General features: G+C 42.2%; 1 protein-coding gene across 5 annotated transcripts in view; it reads right to left on the reverse strand.

The window, feature by feature from the left end:
• esrrb (estrogen-related receptor beta) overlaps nucleotides 1-23,290 on the reverse strand; it is a 117,189-nt gene that overhangs the window by 26,977 nt on the left and 66,922 nt on the right. For all 5 annotated transcript variants that reach the window (XM_057859226.1, XM_057859225.1, XM_057859224.1 and 2 more), the window contains 2 exons: nucleotides 10,961-11,071; nucleotides 10,481-10,642 (listed from right to left, as the gene is read on the reverse strand). In XM_057859226.1, coding sequence (XP_057715209.1) covers nucleotides 10,481-10,642; nucleotides 10,961-11,071 — 273 coding nt within the window. The remainder of the gene's footprint in view (nucleotides 1-10,480; nucleotides 10,643-10,960; nucleotides 11,072-23,290) is intronic.

The following is a 23,290-nucleotide window of genomic DNA, read 5'->3' on the forward strand; positions in this document are numbered from 1 at the left end:
CTGCAGGAAGCGTCTGGTTGAAGTTATTGCTGCCAAAGGGGGGGTCCACAAAATATTAAATGTGATGGTAACGTACTTATATTCCCCCTTTTGTCATTGTTTGCATACTATTCTCATTAAAACACGTAAACCTATAAATGTTTGGGTGGTTTTAGTTAAAACACTGTTTTTTTTTTTTTTTCATCTGTGTGATTTTGACAAAGATCAGATCACATTTGATGGTGATTTTATGCAGAAATCTGAGAAGGTTCAGATACTTTTTCATACCACTGTATTGTCCCACTCCCACGTTTAATCATGGACATTTCCATTTATGTCATTTATATGAGACATTTATTTTCTAGAACTTCAGTTGAAGTTCTTTTCTTACAGTTCACAGAATGTCATTTGGAAAACCTTGAAGTTGTTTCATTTATTATTGTTAAAGCATCCATTGGGGCGTCACACTACAATTAGCAATGACACGTTGAGTGCATGTATCGGGTACAGATTTTTGGAGCCGGGCAATATCTGGATATTGGTTAAAAAGTTATTATCGGACAACTCTTTTTCTTTTTCTTTTTTAAGTAACCTAAAGTAATTACTGTAATATAGTTTATTAAATGTTTGTGTGGGGGTGTTAACATTCATATTTGAAGCATAAATTCACCCTGATCATGAAATGGGGGCTCCAGTTCAAATAACGTATTTCAAAGGTCCAAACAATGACTTCATTCCAGCAGACATTACGATGCGCTGTACCTTCTTATGTGACATATCGCACAGCAATATAAAACCCTCCCCCAACCCACCTGGCAGACCTCCCCATCCTGGCGCTTGATCCTCCTGACTGTCTGCCTGTCTGCGATACGCTGCGTCCTGTCTCAATCTCCATGTAGCCTTTCCACCTTCCAGCAGCTCTTTTCCTGTTCAGGCTTCAGCATGCACTTGATTGCTCAATCTATCTTTATCTCCCGTGCTGAAGCCAACGTCAGTGGGTAAATTGAATATACTAAGAGCTGTCTGTTGATGTCTATATTTCATAAAGTTCACTGATGAGCTACTGATTTATTGCTGGCCAGTATTCACACTCTATTACAAGGAGATTACCAAGCTTGAGTGGGATCAGGCGGGCAACTCGGTAAGTAGATTTCACAATTTAATGGCAAAGAGAAAACAAGATCCCTGTGGGGGAGGAAGGTGGAATTGGTAGTTTTTATGGTGGAGGGCTAACGTGACGTCTCTCTTAGCTGCACGGTAACAACTTACATGCCGGTCAAATTAGGAAGCGAAAAACTGACATTAAATTACCGGGGGTTTTTGGCTATAAAGAAAGACCAGAAGGGTGTTGGATGACCTTCGATCCCAAACTGACTACTTGGCTTTCTCAAACAATAGACCACTCAAACAAGCAATCAAGCAGACCAACCCCCTGATATCGTCCCAATTTTGTCAAATCGTGCACAATTCTTTCACATTAGACCAGTGTTTTTGAACCTTTTCTGAGTCACGGCACGTTATTAAAATGGAAAAAATGGCACACCACAGACCAAAAATGTTCCAAAATTACTTTCTGTACAGTATATTTAATTATATCATTATTTCTCAATATTTATACTTACTCAATGTGAAACTTAAGCCTATGTAGATGAACACAAAGCCAATATCCTGGCAGGAATTGAAGAAAGACACACACAAAGCTCTTCTTTAACTTTTTTTTTAGCAGTTAGGTTTAAAAATCTCAGAATTATCAGACAGGGGGACTTTAGCAATGTCTTTAACCGCATCAGGGCCGAGCATCTCGCTGACAATGGCTTTGCAGACAGGTAGTATTAATGTCCCTGCCTCAGTGTGGGACTTTGCAGATTTAGCAAGAAGTTCAGCAACAAGCTAACTGGCTTTGAGTCCTTTCTTATTTACCTTTGAAGTCCTCAAAAAAGTTGCCTGTGTCTCTGTGTTTTCACGAAGACGAGCAAAATAGTCCATCGACGGGTGTGCCGTTTGGAGATGGCCTTTAAGCTCGCTTGGCACTATGGCGCTGTTGGATAGCTGCTCGTGTCGCTTTCAAGAACTGCTCGGATTTCTAGCCATCAGCCACTTTGCTGTCCTCGACAATGTGTTGGAATAAAATACTAGGGGAGGATTGACGGTCATCACATATGGATAAAATAGAAAGGACACATTCGTTTATATCGACACTTGACAAGTCTAATCAAATGATGTACAGTAGACGGTCCACATTGTTGCGGACAGTAAGGTGGCTAGAAATCCAACTAGTTCTTGAATGCGACACGAGCAATACCTCACTCATCTGCACCTGACCACAACCTTCTACCTACTCCTTCCTTCCTACTGTCACTCCGCCCGACGACAAGGAAAAAAAAATGCAATGTTACATCATTTCTCGCAGCACACCTGACGACCTCTCATGGCACACTAGTGTGCCGTGGCACACTTGTTGAAAAACCCCGCATTAGACATCTATACTGTGCAGGTACCAAACACTAAAACATACGGTGAAAAGGTTGTCCGCCCGATTGCCTGCCTGAGCGGTCCACTGTCCGACAAAGCCAAGGCAGCCCTGCCCTGCAAACACTCGAAATGCTTATTGGAGCAATCCAACACTGTGGTTTTGCAGGTGTGAATGGGAATGACTAATGAGGACCTCAATGCTCACAAAAGATATGCTGATTAGAGTCAGATGACCCTTCTCTGGGTATAAAAGTGATTCGTATCAACTGATCCACCCTTGGTAGTTCTAGTTCAATAATTTGTAGAAGAAGACGAGCATTTCAAAGTACAACAAACGACACCGAGATCAGTGGAATTTGGTGAAATTCAATGAAAAGCATATGCAATTAGTAATTAATACATAATTGTTCTACAAATGAATATATATCTATGGGTCAAATACCAGAGCGAAAATACATTTTATCGTTTAGGAGCAAAGCAGCGGCTGCGGCAGAGTGTCAATATTTGCTTGGCCCTTTAGCCTCCCGAGAATTCCCAGCTGAAAACACAGCGGCCTCGGAAGCCGGGTCGAGAGTCGGCAAACACCAAACAACAAGCCCCTCATGTATAAGTCACACGCACCGCGGCTTTTACATATGAGCACATGACATTCCCACTGTGGGTGGGAAGGAATTCAGAGTGGAACGGGAGGGGTCAGGGGTCACGCTCGCCTCCCGTCACTCTTGAAGAAGGCAGCGACGTCAAAGTAGTAAGCGGCTTCCACCAACCTGTAGCTGTCAATATACCGACTTCTCTGAAACATTAAACCTCTTGGACAAAGTGTAATACATCTTCGCCGGGACAAAATGGGTGCACGGTGGACTACTATGTACTCTACTGTATGTCAAGGATTGTTAGCACCTATAGGGACAAGTAGCCATCTGTCAGCATCCCCCTAACATTGCTACTAATGACCCTGTCACCTTAGGCAACAGCCGTGTTTGACTACCGCATGGTGCTATTTGGAGCACTGAGACTAGTGACAAGAATATCCGGAGCGATTATCAGTTTAATAAAATACACACCCGAAGGTGACGTGGTTCGGAGGCCCCGGGGTGCAGGGGGAAGAAAAAAAAATCATAGCTAATCTGTACCCACATTTTAGCAATGTGGAACCACAGATTACTAAACTGCGAGCACAGGTTTGTAATCTGTACACACATACTGTATTACTAAACTGTACCCACAGATTACTGAACTGTGGGTAAATATTAGCTTTGAATTTTTTTTCTACTCTGGGGCGATGTGGTACGGAACCCCCAGGGAGCTAGGGTAGAAAAATGTATTTTTCATAGCTAATCTGTGCCCACAGTTTAGTAATTTGTGCCCACATATTACAAAACTGTACCCACAGATAACTAAACTGTGGGTCCATATTATTAAACTGTGGGTATAGATTAGCTTTGAAAAATATTTTTTTTTTCTACTTTGCGGAGACGTGGTACGAACTGTACCCGCAGGTTTAGTAAACTGTGTGTACAGGTTAGTAATCTGTACCCACAGATTACGAAACTGTACCCACAGATAACTAAACTGTGGGTACATATTATTAAACTGTGGGTATAGATTAGCTTTGAAAAAGACTTCTTTTTCTACTTTGGACTGGCGTGGTACAGAGGCCCTGGGGTGCTAAGGTAGAAAAACGTATTTTTCATAGCTAATCTGTGCTCACAGTTTAGTAATGCGTGCCCACATATTACAAAACTGTACCCTCAGATTATTAAACTGTACCCACAGGTTTCGTAAACTGTGCGTATTACTAAACTGTACCCACAGATAACTCAACTGTGGGTACAGATTACTTAACTGTAACCACATATAACAAAACCGTGGGTACAGCTGATTAAACCGTGGGTACAGATGATCTTTTTGAAAAATATTTTTTTCTACTTTGGAGTGACATGGTACAGAGCCCCCAGGATGCTAGAGTAGAAACGAAGTTTTTTTTTTCATAGCTAATATGCGCCCACAGTTTACTAATGTGTGCCCACCTATTACAAAACTGTACCCATAGATTATTAAACTGGTTTTGCAAACTGTGCGTAAAGGTTAGTAATCTGTACCGACAGATTAAAAAACTGTGGGTACAGTTTAGTAATCTGTAACTACATATAACTAAACTGTGGATACAGATTATTGGCTGTGGGTACAGATGACTATACCGTACCCACAGATAACTAAACTGTGGGTACAGATTACTAAACTGTAAACACATATAATTTAACTGTGGGTACAGATTAGCTTTGAGAAAATTGTTTTTTTCTAACTTTGCACCCCGGGGCCCCCGTAATGTTGCATTTCATTAAACTGTATTTTTATTATTATTACATTTGTTAAATTGATTGGGTACCTTTAGCAAGTGTTTTGATGATGGAAACGCGCCCTCCAAAAGCATACTGACCACAGTCAAAAATGAATTTTGTGTCTGGTAAAAGATCTTATCTAAAAATGTAGAAAAAGTTAGATAACTTCCGTGTTACTACTTGATTCAACATCAAGAAAAAAAACTATTCAAGAGGCCACGTGCCAGTTATCACGAGTTTTACATTTTTACATTTGGGCTTTAGTCATTGGCCCATCTGTCAGTGGTCTAATCAATATGGTCTAGTTCATAATGAACTGTTAATCATTTTAATTCCATTGCCTACGGCCTCAGAAATCTATCAGAATGCAATCACCCTTCTACCCCTACCCCCCTTCCTTTTTTTGGTCCCGCAGCAGACCGCAGCTCGCTGTAAACGCATGGTACGCTACCCCGAGGTTGCTTTGGTGCATGGAGACTTAGCGCATGGAGTGGCAGAACCACTGAACCGTCTCTGATCAGGTTCAGCCATGTACATCTCAATTATGCTGCTATTTCATGGCCAGAGGACACCTACTGTGCTAATACAGACACCACCAACGTGCCAGACAGAGCACTCAGCTACCAGTCGTCTTTATTTGTGCGATAAAAGCACATACGCTCGCAAACATAAAACAGAAGCCGACTAGTTATTTGAAAAGCGGACCGGAATAATCTGCTTACGCGTCTCCGTACAATACTGCAGGTACTGCACATTGTTTAGCAGAAGACACAATGGCTTACTGCCTTAGGTTTTGGGTTAAATGATCATTACCACCGCATTTGGAATGACACAAATCCCATTAACATTATGCATCTATGCAATATGCAATCTGATTAACACAACACTCGTTCAACACAGCGACATGAAATCCTAGATAAAGTGTTCATGTAACACGGCAATGATGCTTCTCTGGGTAGGGAAAATTTTGAATGGGGATTTTTTGATTTTGAGTGGGGGCGATGAGGGCGAGTATGTGGCTTGAATCAATTTAGTTCATAGAGCCACATCTTCCAGAAACCAGCATTACTCAGGTTTGCGCTAAGCTGCAACTCTTTTTCTTTTTTTGCAGCTGGTCAATGAGAATGTGTGTTACCAGGTCACCTGAGGTCCAGTCCTGAGTAAGCTTCTTGGTTAAACTCTCAGTGTGCTGACCGCGCACGGCGCGCGGGGAGTTATACAAACAGTTTAGATGCATAACGGGCTGGAGCTGAGCCCGAGGGCCAGCGCTAATCTCCTTACTATCAGATCTGTACCTGGTTAATACCAGACCTTCTGAGAAGTACTGTAGAACCTTTTCAGCACAAAAAGCATTCGACATAGCAGACTCGACTCGGAGGAAATAAAGTCAGAACGACTGAAATGTATCTCTTTTCTCAATTTGACAAAAGGTACAATATACAGTAGGGATGTCCCCGATCCGATCACGTGGTCAGAAATCGGTTCACATCGCGTCAATTTTTCAAAATGTACTTGTTTTCTAACTCAATGGCTTCATCATCTCTCAATGTCAGCCTTCTGATTTCAAATAAATTTAAGGCCTATTACTGTCAATGGCAGCGACTGAGTGACAAAATAATCCAGAGGTTTAACAATAAGGGATGTGCCCGATCCGATCACGAGATTGGAAATCGGGGCCGAGCACGTCATTTTTAGAAGATCAGAATTAGGTAGAAAAAGATGGTGTTTTTAAGATTTTATCTAATGGCAATGAGCAACAAAATATCAAAATGGACAAGGATATTGTCAAAAATATACAATTTGTAATACATTGCCGAGGTCTCGGATCGGCACTCGGTATCGGCAGATCCTCAAAATCAGGTGACTCGAACTCGAGTGCAAAAATATGTGATTGAGACATCTGTATTATGGGATATTTACATCAAAAGATATCAACCGGTCACACTTCATTTGTCAGTGGCGTCATGAGACCGTCATAATTGTGACACTGTACTAAGCATTAAAAAATGCTTATGAATGTCAATTAGCAGCAGGGCCAAAAACCAAAAGTGGTAATTGCCATGTCGCAAAATGGATTTTGCCATGCGGCATTTTTTTTGCCATGGGGCAAAATGGATTTTGACAAGACACATTTTATTTTTGGTATATGGCAAAATGGATTTAGGTTTGTCGCATTTTATGGGGGGGAGGGAGACATTTTTTTGGGGTATATGGCAGTTTTGAAGGCCATGCACGTCCATGCCATTGATGGCTATGCATTTCCAAATTTTCTATTAATTTTAAATAGTAGAAAAACATGTTTGACTGTTTGTATTACTCTAACACACCCAATATAAAATAAACAGCGCTTAAACCATAGTTTAAGGAAAAAAGCAGAATACAGGGCATAAGAGATACGTGACGCCTTCTTATCACGGAAGCCCAACTTGTGTGTCATGCAACTGACTGAGCAAGATTGACGCTGACAAGCCCACTTCTGCACCACCAACTGTCACAATCAGTGTTCCTGGACAGTCCGGAACAAAAAGCGGGACACACTGTCCCAACAAAAGGAACACCGGAGAACGCCCGATATCCAACGGATAACACGACTGACAAGACTCCAAGAGCCCCTTTGACGCTGAGGTGGCAAAACCCACAACCCTCGTTGCCCTGACAACAGTAACTCCCAAATCCTCCTGTATAATCCACAAAAAAACAATAATCCTAAACAACGCCCAAACACACCCTTCTTCCTGCCCACAACCCGCCCCGCGAAAGCCTTCAAAAGACTGAATGATTAACTAAGCATTGTCATTTTTTTCTCGAGAAACTTTTGTTGGCTTGTGATATGGTGACCTTGGATCCTCGCCTGGGTTCATCTGTGCTGTACGATTGCTGTCGACTCAGAATAAATTGTCAATTTGTGTTTCGAACCCTTTTTCCAGCTTCCAAAATGGAGTCAGTACAACGGGTTAAGACTAAGGTGAACGTGCAGAGTATGGCCTTTTGGCCGGATTGTCTAGTTCTCGCCGCCCCGGGTCGTTGGGGCCGGGCCAGCGCGGGTCCAGCGGTTCGGCTGTCGTGATTCCAGCGATCTGGCAGTCAGATTCATTCAGAACACACCCTAGAAGGGGGGTTCGGAATCAGCATCTTTTCAAACTAAATTTCTCCAGTCTCTGGGGTCATACAACATTTTGGAAGACATTTGCGTACTTGTGGCAAGGCACCGTATTTTATTTCCACCAGATCGTTAAAAAAAAAAAAAAAAAAAATGGGATATTGTTCAAAAGGTACTGGGAAAACTGTCAAATTAGTTTTAAAAGTCCTTAAAAAGTGCTTGAATTTGGACATGAAAAAGATGTACCATCCCTGGATTAGTGAGGACTGCGCTTGTTGGAATTGTGCTACTAAGAAGAGGTTACGGAAGTGGCAGAGGAGCGCACATTCATTTCGTCTTTTACCCCCTCTGGAACGCAGCTGGGATGTTATAGAGTTATGGGGGTCAAGATCAAGATCAAGGAGAATCTGCCTTGGTGGCAAAAACAAGGGCTAAACAATGTGTTCTTTGTCAAAATGTGCGAAAAAAACACTCTTGCAGGAAGCAAAATCTCTGCTGACGTGAGGTGCGGCGCGTCCTTAATTCAACAGCCTCTTATAACCTAACACCTCGTCTATCAGAATGTCCGAGGGCCGAAGAGGAAACGCGATTATGCCCATCAATAATTCAACGAGTGTGTGCGGCGGTGGGCGTGTGATATGATGTGTTGTTTGAGTGGACAAAAACCCAACTTTACTCTATATCTCCCATGTGATTACAGCACGCACTGGCAGCATATTCCCCTGCCCGTTCAATGACGAGATTTTAGATGCATTTTATTGATTTGTTTCTTGCAGGGCTACGTCCATTTCACACCCTCTCTATGCCACCCGTTGTGAGCATCTGTCAATAATTATCTGTGCCAGTGTGTATTCCAAAAGCATACAACAAAGAACAGGACAAATCAGGCAGCGCTTTTAATATTTGTCTTTTGGACGAAAATAACAACTTTAGCAAAGGTTACTATCTAGTTATCGCAATATCAGCAATAGACCTGTGTCTAGTTAAGGTAAAGAATTGGGCTCGGGCCAATTGTCGTGGGCAGGGCAGCTTCAAACCACTCATCGGTGATTGGGCACACACCTGACTTAAATTGTTTGGTAAAAATTGGTTTCAATTACTCTTTAAGTCTTCTTAGGCCGAGGGTTCCCTTACTTATTTTTCCCACTTCTGTCATTGTTTGTATGCTATCCTCATTAAAATATGAAAACATAAATGTTTGGGTGGTTTTAGTTAAAGCAGACACTTTTTTTCATCTGTGTGATTTTGACAAAGATCAGATCACATTTGATAGTGATTTTATGCAAAAGAAAATTTATAAAAAACATGAAAAGTAACACCAGTAGCTTTGCCAAGTAACTAATTACTCTTACATTCAGGTAACTGAGTTACTTTTTGGGAGGAGTACTATGTGACTGTAATTTTAAAGTAAGATTAACAAAACTGATCGTCATGAAAAAAAAAGTTTGTCGACGAAACCTTTTCGTTATTGTCATTGTTGATGAAAACAACACTGGTGCTTTCCAAGAAAAAGCAAGGAAACGCATTACCGCACCTCTTTTGCTTTTTGACCAATGAGCTGACAGAAGAATGAAAATACGAAATCCCACTCTTCTCATTGGTCGAGGTAATGTCGCTTGCCATGATGATAACGGATGACAACATAAGAGTGTGGGAGATAAGAGGTTTCGGTGAAGCTTGATTTCCAAGCATGTTCAAAATGACAATCATTTGTTAAGTTTTCGTACTGTATTTTGTGTTCTGTCATTTTCATTTCTATTTCCACATTATATTTGGAGTGATCATTTGCGAAAACGTTATTGCTGAAGGGAGTTTGAACACAGCTAAGTTGTTAAGATAAAAACAAAAAGTTAACCTAAGTAAAAGTTTTTTAAACTGCCAAAACACACACACAGACAAAATGAAAGGTTAAGGGCTACAGTTGTCCGTTTATCGGTCGATAAAAGCATTTTGATATCAGATAATATCGAAATCGGTTTTTCATGATCGGTTTTGGGGCCAATATGCATGTTGCCTTCAAAGTGAATGCAGAAGCTTTCTGACTTTGCACAAGGGCTGGTCACAGCTTAGCACAGCTATTATGCTTCATGACCACTAAATGTCTCTAAACTAAGATGCTTGGGATTTGTCATATGAGCAGACTGTTTGCATTCACGGTTCACAAATTATATGAACATAAATGATTGAAAAATAATGAAATTGTGAAGTCTACGACCGCGTATATCGGTATCGGTTTGATATCGGTATCAGATTTTTGGAGTTGGACAACATCGGGATATCGGTTATTGGTTAAAAAGTCATTATCGGACAATTCTACTCTTGACCTAAAGTGTTAAATTATAGATTTAGCAGGACAGATGTTAATTTTATTATAGTATGTTACTGATAATTATAGATTGTCTGTGTGCTTACATCACTCAACCATGTACCTAATTAATTCAGGTTTATAATATTATAATTCTCGATAAAAATCGATTTATATGTAGAAAAAATTAATGAAAGGGTGACGGTTATCCGGCCCGCCGGCTCTACCGAGGAGGTGTCCCTTATGTTTTTTTTCAACACTAAACACAACATAAGATTATACCTGGGATGTGCTTGGCCCAGCCGATGATGACCACCAGCTCGCGGTCAGCGAGGTCGCACAGCGTGGTCAGAGCCTTTATGTCGCTCTCCGGCATTGTAGGGTCTGGCATGGCGTAGATCTTTTCTGGCTCTGCCACCAACAGATGAGATACTATCTTTGTGACTGAGGGTAGAGGAGAAAAGGAGGGCAGACAAAGCAAAAATAGATGTTAAAACGCGTTATCGTAAAACAGACCAAAAAAAACCCCTCCATGAGTTAAAGCAAATCCTGGCGATATGAACGCAAGGTTGAAAATCTCGTCAGATGTACACGTGCAAATTTGTGACATTATCGTCCTTGAGCCACTGGATAATATAGGCCCACCTTTCTGAAGAATAAAATCTGCCTTGCCCAAACATAAGAATTTTGCTTCACCTTTACCTGACTGCTGGGCCGGCAGAAGAGGGGACACGGAGAAGGGAGACAATGGGCAGTACTCACGAGGCTTTTTGGTAGGAGGGGGGAGCGCCAAGCCCAGGTATGGATTGTTTTCAGTGTCCAACCTCCTCTTGTACTTCTGTCTGCCCCCTCGTACACGGTCCAAGCGCACCCCTATGGAGGACAAAGTGAAACAGAGTGGAAACAATAAGTTTCCAGCACATTTACTCGAACTCACTCAATACAAAATAAATAGCATTTAAATCATAGTTAGGGAAAACAAGTAGAATACATTTGAAGTATGAGTAGTTGGAGTGATTGGAATTTGAAGCACCAAGGCAACAGGCCGATGAGGGAGATAAAAACTACAGGAGGATGCCTGTTGACGACCCAAGCAGACCCTGAATCGTGCTGACTGGGAGACCCAATGTGCGTGTCATACAGCTGACTGAGCGTGACAAGCAGGGAATGGCCAAGACATCTCACGAGCCCACGTCTGGACCACCAAATCCCATCACCAGCTCTTCTGAGAACCAACAATGGACAGTCCGGAACAACGGATGGACTTCCTCTCCTCCCTACGAGGAACATCTGATAACGGAGAAACCCCTTGGACACTCAGCACTCACGTGGCGCTGAGGCTGGAGAAAAATCCTCAACTGGCGTTGCCCTGATAGCAGTAACGCACGAACTCTCAATTACCCTAAACAACGCCTGAACACACCCTTCTTATAGCCCGCCCCACAAAAGCCTTCAAAACACGGAATTCTGTAGCTAGCTAATCTTTTGTTGACCCCGGATTCAGCCTTCCTTTTCGTCTGGGTCGGACTGCTGTCGATTTGGAATAAAGTGTCAACTGGTGTTTCGAAGCCTTGTTCCAGCTTTTAAAATAGAGTCAGTACAAGGGGTTAAAACTAAGGTGAACACGTGGAGTTTGGCCTTTTGGCCGGGTTTTTGGGATTGCCCTGGACCGGATCGTTGGAATTGTGCTAGCGCGGTTCTGGCAACCTAGCTAAAAGGTCAAATTCCAACAGTCTCTGGAGATGTTCCTAGATGGGTTTGATCTCTGAAGGTCTCCATGAAGTGTGGAAAATGAATTCGAAACTCTAAAAACCAGCAAGACAGCGCCACCATTTTTTATTGCTTTACGTAAATTGGAACTGATTATTTTAACTGTCTTCATCATTTTGCATCAAATCAATCAAAGGCCTTTGAATCGAATCTTTGCAGAATATTGTAGCATTATTAGAGGTGGGAATCTTGGGGCACCTAACAATTCAATTACGATTCAGAGGCTACAATCTACATTGAATTCATTTATTGTTGTGAATCAACCGTTTAAGTTTTTAGAATTGCTCAAGTTATGCCATAATTTGCCTTTTGTCTACTTTCGACACGTGAATGTTGTAAAACCGTTTCATTATTTAAAGAGAGATTCAAGTCAAAATGTTGGCAATTTAGGAGTATTTTAGATCAAAAGTTAATTAGGTTCGCTCGGAAGGTTCGTTACTACAGCCTTCCAGAGAAGTCTACTGCTTTAAGATGGCAGCTGTTAGTCACACCAGCAAGTCTGTCATTTCGCATCTAGTTTTTTATACATGTGCTAACGCCGCCGGGACTGTCATTTCGCATTGAAGGAGGTGTACCTTTTCTTGTAGGCACCATCTAACTGTTTGCATAATTCTAACACACTCAATATAATAAGAAAGACATTTAACCATAGTTTAATATTATGACAATTATAATATAAATGATAATACACAGACGCACGCCTTACACAGCAGGAGGCCAGCGCTGAGTCATCAGTACATTCCACGTCAGGCCTCGCATGATAAGCAAAGGAAAAGACACCGTCGTCATCTCTTCGGTGGGGCCAAGACACCCTGGCTTACCAAAGCAACACGCGACAACATTAAGAACTACGTTTGATAGCTCGGCGCCTCTCAAACGTCAAGACCAGCCCAACATCCCACCTCAGTTGCCTCATGAACCATGCATGACCCAGCAACGGTGACACACAAACTAAACAGCCCAAACTGCGATAAAAGATGATCCTAAACACACCCTTCTTCTGACGCACAGCCCGCCCCGCTGTTCAAAAGACTGAATATTTAACTAATCGTTGTCATTTTTCTTGGGAATCTTTTGTTGACTTGTTATATGGTGACCTTGGATCCTCACCTGGGTCCCTCTCTGCTGTAAGATTGCTGTTGACTCAACTTGTGTTTCAAAGCCTTTTTCCAGCTTTCAAAATGGAGTCAGTACAAAGTGTTAAGACTAAGGTGAACGCGTGGAGTTTGGCCTTTTGGCCGGGTGGTTGGAGCTGCACCAGCGCGGGTCCAGCGGTTTGGCTGCCGTGATTCCAGCAATCTGGCTAAAAGGTCAGATTCCTTCACAAGTTAACAGTTAGTAAAATACTCAAGTCCCCATTCTGTATCAGCAGCTTTAAACTACATTTAATCAATTTAATGTTGTGAATCAACTATTAGAGTTGTTAAATTTGCTCCCGTTATTCCAAAATTTCCCTTTTGTCTACTTTGGACATGTGAAAGTTTTAAAACTGTTTTAAAGATAGAGTCAAGTCAAGATTTTGCCGATTTAGGAGTATTTTAGATAAAAAAAAAGGAAGGTTTGCTACAACAGCCTTCCAGAAAAGCCTACTGCTTTAAGATGGCGGCTGTTTACTAACGCCGGCGAGTCTGTCATTTCCCATCTAGTTCTTTATACATGTGATATCTACCGTAGCATTATGTGGGCGTAGTTTGTAGCAGCTGTTTGCCGCAGTCAGGTATTATTGTTTTTTATCTAGTGGCACGAGTTGAGCACGATGTTTACTCTCGGTCCGTTCCTCATTGTGTCCCAATGACCGTTGTTACCAATCTGAACTTTTTGGCAATTGCGTTGCTCTCAACTACGAACCGTGGTAGGGAGTGGACCGGCGATTTCCATGGGGAGGCGCCTTAGTGTATAAAAGCACCTGGATGCTTCGGATCCCTTTTGCAGTGGAGACTTTCTTAACAAATAAAACAAACCAGCGGGGGACACAGCCACTTAACACAAGGCTCCCGCGCAACTCTATCAACACCTGCCTCTCTCTCCCCCTCGCTCGTCCACTTCTACGCTAAATGCCGGTTATATCGAAAAGGACAGTGGCCCCTTGGGGATGCCGTTAACACCGCGCTGACTGTGTTTTAGTTCCTCTTTACTTGGCATATTTCAATAATCGGAATTTGGATGTTTGTGAATTATTCTCGAATCATCCACGGCCAAATCGCGAATAATCTAAGAATCGGAAATTTTGCACACCTCTAATCATTACCCAGAAAATACCATCGTGAAATGTTTGCCACCCTGAAAAAATTCCTGCCCAGCTCTCGCCATCCTAAAAATATTTTTCTTGGTCCAGATACCAGGTACTCCAGGTACTCAAGAAAATATTTACAAGTAGTACACGTCAACCCGCGGGACTGATTGGTCTCTAGCTTCTAAATAAACATAAAAGGGCCGTAAAAGTGCACGCGTGTGTGTAAGCACGCAAGCACGCATGTCAGTATGTGGCTATGTCAGAGGAAAGGCTGTCTTCCCGTATGCGGTCCATGCCTGGCCGGTCTACTGTGACACAGCTGAGCCCAGAGCAGGTCTAAACATATGAATATTTAATGCAGGGTCAATGATCTCACAGACTGGCCCTCTAATTATTTAGCTTTTGGGTGAGGCGGACTGCATACTAATTGGCTCTTGTTTTTGCTGGAGTGAGAGCTTTGGTGTGTGTGGTCCTGAAGAAACACGATGTCCCACCCTCCCTCCCTCACACGGCGAACAAAACATCCGCTGTCATACTCCGCGTAGATAACTAGGTATTGCTTCCTCATAAAAGACCCTTATTTCACCCCTCTTTCAACGGAGCCTTATCATCCTCGAGCACACCTAGGGGTCCGGGTTCTACACCGATACTGTAAATGTCAAGCCGGCCTCATCATAACATAAGTTATTTATTATCTCATTATTTGATAAGAATGCTTCTATTTGGATGTCTTTTCTATTCTATTCATTTCCTTCCTAGTTAAAATACTTAATCTTCGCTGTTCTATTCATTTGATAGGACCACGCAGGTATTCACTTATTCAATGCAAATGTATGCAAACCTTTATCCCGCATCCCCATATTTGTACAAGCCTGTCATTGCTTCCATCCAGCCTAAATAGAGCTGATATCTTAATCCTGTCAAGAGGGAAAATCCCTTCAATTTACCTTGTATGCATAAAGCGGCATCCAAACAAATTTAATACTAAAGGGTGGATGAGAAGAGGCTCAATGAAATGCGTTTTTCATTTGTCAGTTTGCCGCGTCCTCGCAGCGAACAACACCACGGACCGGAGCACTTCCTTGATGATTTCATCACTTTATAACAGTGTCAAACCTGGCCATTGTGCGGCCGCCGCAAATGCGCCTAATACAATTTGCCCATCGGTAAATGCTCTCGGAGACGATGAGTTTGGATGTGCTGTATGCACGGGATGGAAAATCAAATGATGTAAAACGAAATTTGACCAAAAAGGCATTCCGGGGTGGATTTATGCAAAGTATATTCTTGATTTCCCACACTTATCTTATACCGTTATATACGTAGCTATAGGCGAGGTCATAAAGTGGACTATCATCTAACTGTAAAATACAGATTTCTTTCACTTATATAAATTATTTGATTCCCTAGGAGCACAAATCTGATTAGGATTGTCTTTCAATTTCCTGACACTGACAACCCACTAACCTAATTACCCCCAATTCCCAACAGAGACTCATCCTTCCCAGCAAGACACAAGGAATAATCTGATGGCAACTATACCTGCACTTTACATGCACACTCACTGATAGCTTTCTCTAAACATCACATACTGCAGACATTTTCATCTCTGACGTGCAGTGTTGGAACCAACGCCCTTACATTCATTAGGTTACAGAACGAAACTGCACTGCTGGCCAAAAGTATTGGCCCCCCTGCAGTTCTGTCAGATAATGCTGAATTTCTCCCAGAAAATGATTGCAATTACAAATCCTTTGGTAGTAATATCTTCATTTTGCTTGCAATGAATTAAAAAAACAAAAAAGAATGGAAAAAAAAAATTCTATCATTATCATTTGACACAAAATGGGCCAGACAAAAGTATTGGCACCCTCAGCCTAATACTTGGTAGCACAACCTTTACTGCAAACCACCGCTTCAGGAATCCATCAATGAGTTTCTTACAATGCTCTGCTTCAATTTCAGACCATCCTTTTTTGGCCAACTGCTCCAGGTCTCAGATTTGAAGGGAGCCTTTTTCAGATCTCTCCACAGGTGTTCTATGGCAGGGGTCCCCATCTGCCGGGCCGCGGACCGATACCGGTCCGTGGTGCAATTGCTACCGGGCCACACAGAAATAACAATTTAATAACGACCGTATTCTGGCCGAATTAACCCTGTGCCCCTGCTTAACACACCAATATGCCTGTCTACTTTAGATATAATACTACGGGATAGATTAGAATGTCGTCATAGAAATCCATTGATTGGACTGCTAGCAGTACATCTTCTTTGTGTATATAATACATCTATGTGCGCTTGTCCTCAATAATAACGTATTACTAGGCCGTGGGCGGAGTACATTTGTTCCCGGAAATAATTAGCCCCCCACACGAGCGAAGATGACTGGAAAACAGACGTCTTTGGAGATATTTTTACGGCGAAAGGGCACCTGACGAGCCTACAACCTCGAAGACCTACGAACTGCGAAGGAGTGGATTCGTGACCCGTTTGTGAATAAACCGAGTGATTCGAGCATGTCTGTGCAACAGGAAGATCAACTTGTAGAGATCGCAAATGACGGCGATCTTAAAAACGTACATTTGAGACAACAACTCTACTGAGGTTCTGGATTAAAGTCATTCCGGAATATCCTGACATCGCTACGAGAGCGGGCTTCTTAATGCTTAACGACAAGGCGAAGTCGTTAATGGTGAGCGCGGTGTGCAGTTATTGTGTGCAGCTAACATGGCAGGATGTATCCGTGGAGAACTTTTCTACAAGTCCTTCCATGATCGAACGTTAATATTCCTTTCTTTCAAGAGAGTTTGTAGTGTTTACGTTTGAATCTCTGCATTTGCACATTTTGCAGCTATGTTTAACGTAACGCGCATGCGCAGAACCGCATCGTTGCAATTTTTGATGGGTTGCAAAATTTGTCAGAAGACCGGTCTGTGGAAAAAAAGACCCAAATAACACCGGTCTGTGGCGCAAAAAAAGGTTGGGGACCCTGTTTTATGGGATTGAGGTCTGGCCACTTTAGAAGTCTCCAGTTCTTTCTTTCAAACCATTTTCTAGTGTGTTTTGGGTCATTGTCCAGCTGGAAGACCCATGACCTCTGAGGGAGACACAGTTTTCTCACACTGGTTCCTAAATTATGCTGCAAAATTTGTTGGTAGTCTTCAGACTTCGTAATGCCATGCACATGGTCAAGCAGTCCAGTGCTAGAGTTAGCAAAGCAACTCCAAAACATCAGGGAACCTCCACCATGTTTGACTGTGGGGACCATGTTCATTTCTTTGAAGGCCTCATTTCCCCCCCTGTGAACTCTATGTTGATGCCTTTTCCCAAAAAGCTGTACTTTTGTCTCATCTGACCAGAGAACATTCTTCCAAAACATTCTCAGGTAAGTTTTGACAAACTCCAGCCTGGCTTTTTTATGTCTCTGGGTCAGAAGCGGGGTCTTCCTGGGTATCCTACCATAGAGTCCCTTTTCATTCAGACGCCGACGGATAGTACGGGTTGACACCGTTGTACCCTCGGACTGCGGGACAACTTGAACTTGTTTGGATGTTAGTCGAGGTTCTTTATCCACTACCCGCACAATCTTTCGTTGAAATCTCTCGTCCATTTTTCCTTTCTGTCCACATCTAGGGAGGAAAGCCACAGTGCCGTGGGCTTTACACTTATTGATGACACTGTGCACGGTAGACAGACTCATTCAGGTCTTTAAAGATCAACTTGTAGCCTTGAGATTGCCCATGCTTCCTCACAATTTTGGTTTTCAAGTCCTCAGACAGTTCTTTGGTCTTCTTTCTTTTCGCCATGCTCAATGTGGTACACACAAGGACACAGGCGGAGTCAACTTTAATCCATTTTAACTGGCTGCAAGAGTGATTTCGTTATTGCCACCTTCTGTTATGTGCCACAAGAAAGTGACAGGTGCTGTTAATTTCACAAATTACAGAAGCATCACATGATTTTTCAAAGGGTGTCAACTTTTGTCCGGCTCATTTTTGGAGTTTTGTGTAAAATAATAATAATTTACCTTATTTTCCTTTGTCTTTTTTTGTTTTTCTTCATTACAAGCAAAATAAATAAGGACACTACCAAACTACTACCAAAGCATTTGTAATTGCAATCATTTACTGGGAGAAATTGAGCATTATTTGACAGAATTGCAGGGGTGCCAATTCTTTTGGCCAGCACTATCTTTAAAGAACTACATGTCTTTCTATCCGTGCTTCCCTTTCATAATTGAATAACTAGTGCGTTTTCAAAGAAGTAACCCTAACTTAACTTCTCAAAAGTAACTTGAACAACACCGCTGACATGTCATTGGAATTGTTAAAAAAACAAAAACCGTACGGTACGTTTAATCCAGCCGATGCCACAGCCATGGAAAATTCCCCACACGGTCCAATGTGATGTCACCGCTTTCTACAGTTTCTTGTGGCTCACCCGATGAACCTGACCGCTGCCAGGTGGCTGCGCTCCCGCTCTCTATGATCCTCTCAACCAGTTGAGTCATGTGGCTGTGTCGTTTGAAGGTAGGTGGGTGCCTCTTTTAATTAGAACAGTCCTGGTCATAATTAACAGATGCTGACAGGAATTAAAACTTGGCATGATTCAGCCTGATTTTACTGTCCGAGAGGCTCGGGGAAGAGAACGGCTATTAAGGAGAGTCTCCTTCACTCTGCAAGGCGATACGAAGCGACCGGACATTATCCTAGCAAGTCCGAGAACCAAAAGTGGTATTTGCCATGTGGTATTTTTGCCACGTGGCATTTTTTGTCCCCATGTGGCAAAATTGATTTTGTCATGTGGCATTTTTTTTTTTTTTTGCATGCGCGCATAGCCGTCAATGGCAAAGCCTGAGTTGGGTGCCAGTTGAATGGCAATGCGCTGGAATGTAAAGTGTATGGTCAAAAATCACAGCCACACGTGTTTTTCCGCCATTTAAAATTAATGAAAAATTTGGACGTGCATAGCCGTCTACGGCATTGACGTTCATTGCCTGCAAAACTGCCATATACCCCCCAAAAATTTCACATACACTCCCAAAAAATACCACATGTCACAATCTATTTTGCTACATGGCAAAAAAAATTCCACATGGCAAAGAAAAAATGCCACATGCCAAATACCACTTTTAGTTCTCGCTGTCCCGCCATTATCGGGCCCTTTGTGAGGTTCATATGTCACCTCGGTGGCCTTCAAAAAAAATGCCGCATGGCAAAGAAAAAATGCCACATACACTCCCAAAAAATGCTACAAACCAAAATCCATTTTGCCACATGGCAAAAAAATGCCACATGTCAAAACCCATTTTGCCATATGGCAAAAAAAATGCCACATGGCAAAATCCATTTTGCAACATGGCAAATACCACTTTTGTTTCTCGCTGTCTCTCCATTATCAGACCCTTTGTGAGGTTCATATGTCCCCTCAGTGGCCCTCATACAAATGCCGCATGGCAAAGAAAAAAATGCCACACGGCAAAAAAAAAAAAAAAAAAGAAAAAAAGCCACATGGCAAAATTCATTTAAAAATGCAAAATGGCAAAATCTATTTTGGACCCATTGCAAAAAAAATCCCACATGGCAAAATCCATTTTGCCACATGGCAAAAAATGCCAAACATTGCAAAAAAAAAATCCCACATGGCAAAATAAATTTTGCCGCATGGCAAAAAAAAAAAAATGCCACATGGCTAAATCCATTTTGCCATATGCCCAAAAAATGCCACAATTAAAAAAAAATTCCACATGGCAAAATCCATTTTGCCACATGGCAAATACCACTTTGGTTCTCACTGTCTCTCCATTATCGGGCCCTTTGTGAGGTTCATATGTCCCCTCGGTGGCCCTCAACTGTAAGTGGTCTGACTCTGCTGAGCTTTCTCCATAGTAAACAGTAGGTGTGTTATAAATGTGCGAAGAGATTTAACTGCCGCCTCATCTGAAGTCATCTCACTCTTTTACGGCCTGCCCGCCCGCCGCACAGCGCTAGCAGAGGTTGAGCGTGGGTATCATCTCTTCAAAGCGGGGTGCTGCGGGGAGAGGGCTTTTGGCCGAGGCGGCTGGCATTTGTGCACGGATTAGCACGGGCTCGGGGGCGGGGGCCGGGGCCAGCTGACCCGCGGCTCCTCTTTCTCTCCAAAAACAATAATAATCCCCTTCCGAGCGCACTCCTACAAAAGAGCCTGTCTTCACTCACTTTGTGCGGCCGGCCGCGATAGGGGCCCTTATTTTGAGTCGCTCACCTGTTCTGTGTCTCTCTCCCTGGGGAAAGTGTCAGGATGTCTGGGATGGTTGGCAATGCCAAGGGGGGCTTAGGCAGACCCTATTTTAGCTGGGAAAATCAGAAGGCCACATGGCAAGGCACGGTGTACCTCGCCTTTCAAGGAAGCCGCCCCGCTAAACCGCCGTCAGCGCTATTTCCACGTCGCACGCTCGTCCGCGTTTTTAATCACGGGCGCTGATGAGAGAAGGAAGGAAGCGCCTCGACCCTTGCGCAAATTCAGGCTGCCACACTGACACCCTCGTAACTAGGGGTGGGGACCTCTGGGTACCTCACGATACGATACGGCTTGCGATACAAGGCTCACGATAATAATCAATACATAGTTCAGAAAATCATTTTACGATCTTCTATAATAAAACAAAGAAACAGAAAAACAAGCTCTTTTCAGCTTTCTGCTGTGATTTTCAACGAGTTTATCACGAGCAAATGTCCAATTCCTTTGAATTGGGAGGTGTGGCAGCGAATGAACGAATGGCATCCCTCCCAGGATTAGACATCTATGGCCGTCACTGCCAGGCAATGAGGTCATTTGGTGGCAATAAAAGTTAATAAATAAGTCAAAAATATATAATACTCATAATAAATAAAAACAATAAATAATAAGTAATCAATAAGTAATAAAAGTGGTCCACACTTAATATAATCAATCAGGGAATGATCTTTACTCGTATTTACTGTTTGTAAGGAAAACAAGCAGAATATAAGGCATAAGAGATACATGACGCCTTCTGGTCACGGACATGTGCGTCATGCAACTGACTGAGCAAGATTGACGCTGACGAGGCAAGACATTTACAAGCCCACGTCTGCACCACCAACTCTCGCAATCAGTTCTTCTGGACTGTCCAGAACAGATGGCAAGACGTCCCGTACCGGAGAACGCCCGATATCCAACTGATAACATGACAGATAAAACTCCAAGAGCCCCTTTCAAGCTGAGGTGGCAAAATCCACAACCCTTGTTGCCCTGACAACAGTAACTCCCGAATCCTCCCGCCCAATCCACAAACAGAAAATAATCCTAAACAGCGCCCAAACACACCCTTCCTCTGCGCACAGCCCACCCAGCGAGAGCCTTTAAAAAGACTGAATGTTTGACTAATCATTGTCATTTTTCTCGGGAACCTTTTGTTGACTTTTGATATTGTGACCTTGGAACGAGTCTGCTTCCTCACCTGAGTCTGTTTAGCCTTGCCGTTTGATTGCTGTCGACCTGAATAAAATGTCAACTTGTGCTTCGAAACAGCTTTCAAAATGGAGTCAAGACTAAGGTGAACGCGTTGAGTTTGGCCTTTTGGCCGGGTTGTGCGCATGTCCGACGGCGTGATTCTGACAATCTGGCTAAAAGGTCAGATTCCTTCACTTTTTAAAAGGATATATCGATTCTTGGCAGGAGCTTATCGATAGGATTAGTTTTCGTCAAAGTATCGCGATAGATTGTCACACCCCTACTCTTCAAGTAGTCCATTTACAGGCTATCTATTCATTCCCTGCCCCTACGGCAGAATGAAAACACTATATAGAATTGGTACTTATATGACACATTACATTAATATAGTCACAGTAAAACTAAGTCAGTGCAAAAATAACTAAAAATGAGAAGTTACTATTACTAGCGCTCATATTTTTTTAATTTATGCAGCAATTACACTCAGTGTCCAGTGTATTAAACATTTTAACTAGGGCTGTCAAACGATTAAAATTTTTAATCGAGTTAATTACAGCTTAAAAATTAATTAATCGTAATTAATCGCAATTAATCGCAATTCAAACCATCTATAAAATATGCCATATTTTTCTGTAAATTATATATATATTCTGTAAAATAAATTGTTGGAATGGAAAGACAAGATGGATATATACATTCAACACACGGTAAATAAGGACTGTAGTGGGCATTTCACTCTACTGTCATTTAAATCTGTCTATGCTGTCCTCACTCCGAAGCGTCTACTTTTTCCAAAGCTAGACAGCTAGTGAACGACGCCTTAATAATCAGACTTCTTCCTTTTTCATCTGATTTATTAATAAAATGTCCTCAAACCACTGTCCTCTTTAGACCGTAGTGAAACTACAAAAAAAAGTACACAAGCATTGCATTAGCAACAACGTTAGCTTAGCACGATATACAGATTCTCTAAACATAAACAAAAAGTGTCTCATACAAAAAATATAACATTTCGCTTACTAACATAATATGTACATTCTTTACAACAACCATACTTACGGACAAATCTTGTCCAAGGATCACATAAGCACAACATTACAATGGAGGCGTCAGCCCGAGACGTCGTGCAGCCATATTGAACTGGCAAGAAAGCAATAAACCACGTCGCAAAGCGACCACAAGAGTTTGCTGTTAGACAGCAGTAAAAACCTTGCTGTAAAACTTACCAAAAGGCAGAATACTGTCTGAGCGGGACATGTGTGTTAATTGCGTCAAATATTTTAACGTGATTAATTAAAAAAATTAATTACCGCACGTTAACGCGATAATTTTGACAGCCCTAATTTTAACACATCAACCTTCCTTCACATCAATTGACTCATGGACAACATTAAATAATAATATGATTTTATCGCGAAAATGTCTGCTTCACTGCAGCAGCCGTTTCTCCTCTAGTGATTATCAAGACTTACATCATATAAAACTATTCATACTTGCATTTCTTGATACATGCATCTGGAATGCTTTGTGGCTATATCGTACGCAACCGTGCACTCTTTCAAAGTGTGCACCAGCAGAGACACTTCAATCGACTAAAAAAATAGGTTTTCTTCTGCTCTCGTGCCTGCGACCTGGCA

The sequence above is a fragment of the Corythoichthys intestinalis genome, chromosome 15 (assembly GCF_030265065.1).
Source record: "Corythoichthys intestinalis isolate RoL2023-P3 chromosome 15, ASM3026506v1, whole genome shotgun sequence".
NCBI lineage: Eukaryota > Metazoa > Chordata > Actinopteri > Syngnathiformes > Syngnathidae > Corythoichthys > Corythoichthys intestinalis.